This window comes from Daphnia pulex, chromosome 6, assembly GCF_021134715.1.
Source record: "Daphnia pulex isolate KAP4 chromosome 6, ASM2113471v1".
Taxonomy (NCBI): Eukaryota; Metazoa; Arthropoda; class Branchiopoda; order Diplostraca; family Daphniidae; genus Daphnia; species Daphnia pulex.
This window is the reverse complement of record NC_060022.1, coordinates 3,140,004-3,142,901: the sequence shown is the minus strand read 5'-3', so window position 1 is coordinate 3,142,901 and position 2,898 is coordinate 3,140,004. Positions and strand designations below refer to the sequence as shown.

The 2,898-nt window shown below is 37.5% G+C and overlaps 1 protein-coding gene across 1 annotated transcript; it reads left to right on the top strand.

The window, feature by feature from the left end:
* The first annotated feature begins 22 nt into the window (after window positions 1-22).
* On the top strand, window positions 23-2,892 carry LOC124195683 (carboxypeptidase A2-like). The gene is made up of 9 exons (XM_046590217.1): window positions 23-244; window positions 412-627; window positions 701-794; window positions 871-1,200; window positions 1,375-1,482; window positions 1,550-1,653; window positions 1,727-1,904; window positions 1,963-2,047; window positions 2,224-2,892. Exons 1-9 carry the CDS (start codon window positions 42-44, stop codon window positions 2,436-2,438), a joined length of 1,533 nt encoding a protein of 510 aa, XP_046446173.1. The 5' UTR covers window positions 23-41; the 3' UTR covers window positions 2,439-2,892.
* Window positions 2,893-2,898: the final 6 nt, after the last annotated feature.

Genomic DNA, 2,898 nt, shown 5'->3' with positions numbered 1-2,898 from the left:
CGAAAGCGTTCGACGGAAAACCTTTCTGTTCAGTCTACTTAATGCTGCCGGTGATTCAAGTTGTTGCTGACAGTATGTTTAATTCAGTAAGAACAGGACGTAACCGTCGCTATCCGGATTTTTTAAGTCTACGCCAGAATCAGTGTTGGGCCGCTATTTCAATCGTAGTTATTGTCGTTTTAGCTTCTTTGGGTTTCGCCCATCTAATTGCCAATGGCATGAAAAACAAAACAAGTTATTCTGGGTACGTTATGTCAAAAAATACTTGTGCAAGCATAATTTTGCTCAGCTACATTATGCTGCTAATCAATGTATGCAATCGATATTTGTATATTCACTTGTCACGTAGTCTGATCGATTTAGAATCAGCCATCTGTTGTCAGCTAAGTTGTGTCGATTTTTTCTTCCCAGGGATGTGTTGCTACGCGTTTTTCCGAAATCTGAAAGTGATAAGAAGTACCTACAGAATTTTGATAGCCTCAACATCGATGCGCAGGTTTGGGGTTTACCAACCAACACGGATATTCCAGTGTACATCTTCGCGAAGGCCGGTTCCATGCATCGACTAACGAAGACTCTTCACGGAAATAAATTGAAATTTAATATCCTTATTCAGAATATGCAAACGTAGCAATTAAAAACATTGTTCCTATTGTTACACATGAAAACTGAAAAAAATTGTTTATTTTATGTTTTCAAGATTGATAGACCAAGAAGAACGCTCTATAGCCGAGCGGCGCAACAAGCAAACAACGGAACTCTTTGATTTTGAAAATTACCATCCATACGAAGCGGTAGGCCTATCTAATTTTTTTCCCGACACCATTTTTCATTTAAACAAAATATTTTAACGAAAATGTTGATTGACAGATTGTTACATGGCTCGAAACGCTAGCTAACGCAAGCAGTTTGATCAGTCTGAGCTCTATGGGTAAATCCTATGAGGGAAATGATCTCTTACTGGTCTCAATCAGCGCCAACAAGTCCAGAAGTAAAGAAGGCGAGGATTTAAATCAACATCAAACAGTGGAGCAAGAACACGGATCGAAAACTTATCAGAAATCAAACTTCCTTCAAAAACGCAGCATCAGACCGATATCGATGGGTAAATCGCAATCAAAAGCTGTAATTTATATCAACTGTGGAATGCATGCAAGAGAATGGATCTCTATCTCTTCTTGCCTTTGGATGATTAATGAGGTTAGTCTTGTGGTACATTTTGTTGGCCAAGGTGATCTTATCTCTTAATATCTAAGACCTTGCATCTTCCTATGTAGACGTATAATTATAAAAAGAAGCTTTATAATCTTTTAAAACCAACGACTAAATAACTATAAAATAAGATAATGACTTCCAACTGACTCTTTTTTCTAGCTTGTCACTAGTAAAACAGGATCAGCAACGTCACTCCTTTTGGACACGTATGATTTTTGGTTTGTTCCTGTAGCAAATCCTGATGGCTATATTTATTCGTGGACTACGGTAAGCTATAAATTTAAATAAATTAATACTCAATGAAATTGCTGATCAAATCGAAATTTCTTGGAAGGATCGGCTGTGGCGCAAAAACCGCTCTCCTGGTAATCCGTGTAGTGGTGTAGATTTAAACAGAAATTTTGATGTCGGATTCAATGCTACATCTAGAAATCCCTGGTACGCACTGTGTATAACGTTCAATAGTCAGGAAAGAGCCATCTGTATGTTTTCGAATGTTTTGAAATTATAGTTCAATCAGTTACGGAGGAGTAGAACCAGAATCGGAAGAAGAAACCAAAGCCCTGACCAAACTGCTATATTTAAACAGCTACCGAATTAAAGCAACACTTTTCATCCATTCGTTTTCACAGCTATGGCTTTCACCATACAGTGTTAACAATACCTATCCGAAGGAATATCCCGAGATGGTACTAATAGCTTTTAGAGTGATTTTACGTTATTTGATTAAATTAAATATGTCTTTAGAGGAGAGTAATGTCTAAGGCTGTCAATGCGGTTAAATCTTTCTTTGGAACCGATTTTAATTTTGGAAGTATCGCCAATATTTTGTGTGAGTACACTCTTTTATACATAATCAATTAGGCTACTCACTCCATATTATACAATCTATTTCAAATGCAATACAGCTCATGAATCCCCCCACCCCCGTTAGATTACAGTACAATACTGACTTTATGTTTTTCTTTCAAAAGTTATGAAATGAACAAATGATTGACTGATTTTCAGATTCGGCTCCCGGATCAGCAGTTGATTACTGCTATGAGACATTTGGGATTGTGAATTCTTTCGTGGTGCAACTGCGAGACAGAGGGACGAACGGTTTCATGTTACCACTCGACGAAATTAAACCAACTGCGATCGAGACATGGGGCGGACTGCTTGCTATGGCATTGGCAATTAATGAACAGATTCCACAGACTAATACCGGTAGTCGCGCTTGAGAATTAAACTGGCCTACTACACTACATATGTGACATATGGGAGCAAAGGATATAATGCAAAATCACAAGTGTTACATTTTGGGTAAATTACAAATTCAGCACAGAAAATATCCGAAAACTTCTAAAATCGTGAATTCACCGAACAAAGATTTTCCGGATTTTTTTCAATTTTAGTTTATTTTGGCTTTTCATGTAACCTCCCGTGATCCTAAATTTCACGGAGATCGTGATAATTTGTTGCTGAATTGACGTCAGTCCAATAAGAAGCTTTTATTCATTTCTTTTATCTTTTCTTCACGTGGCTGCAGGACTTTTAGACAGACATCCTTGAAATTTTGCCATTTTTTTTTCATTGCTAAATAGCAGGCATTCCGTATTTTGTCAGATGGTTTTGGTGATCCCCTTTTTGTAAGCTTCCCTCCGGCCTTTTTAAATCAAGTTGATTCATATTTTCGCCTGG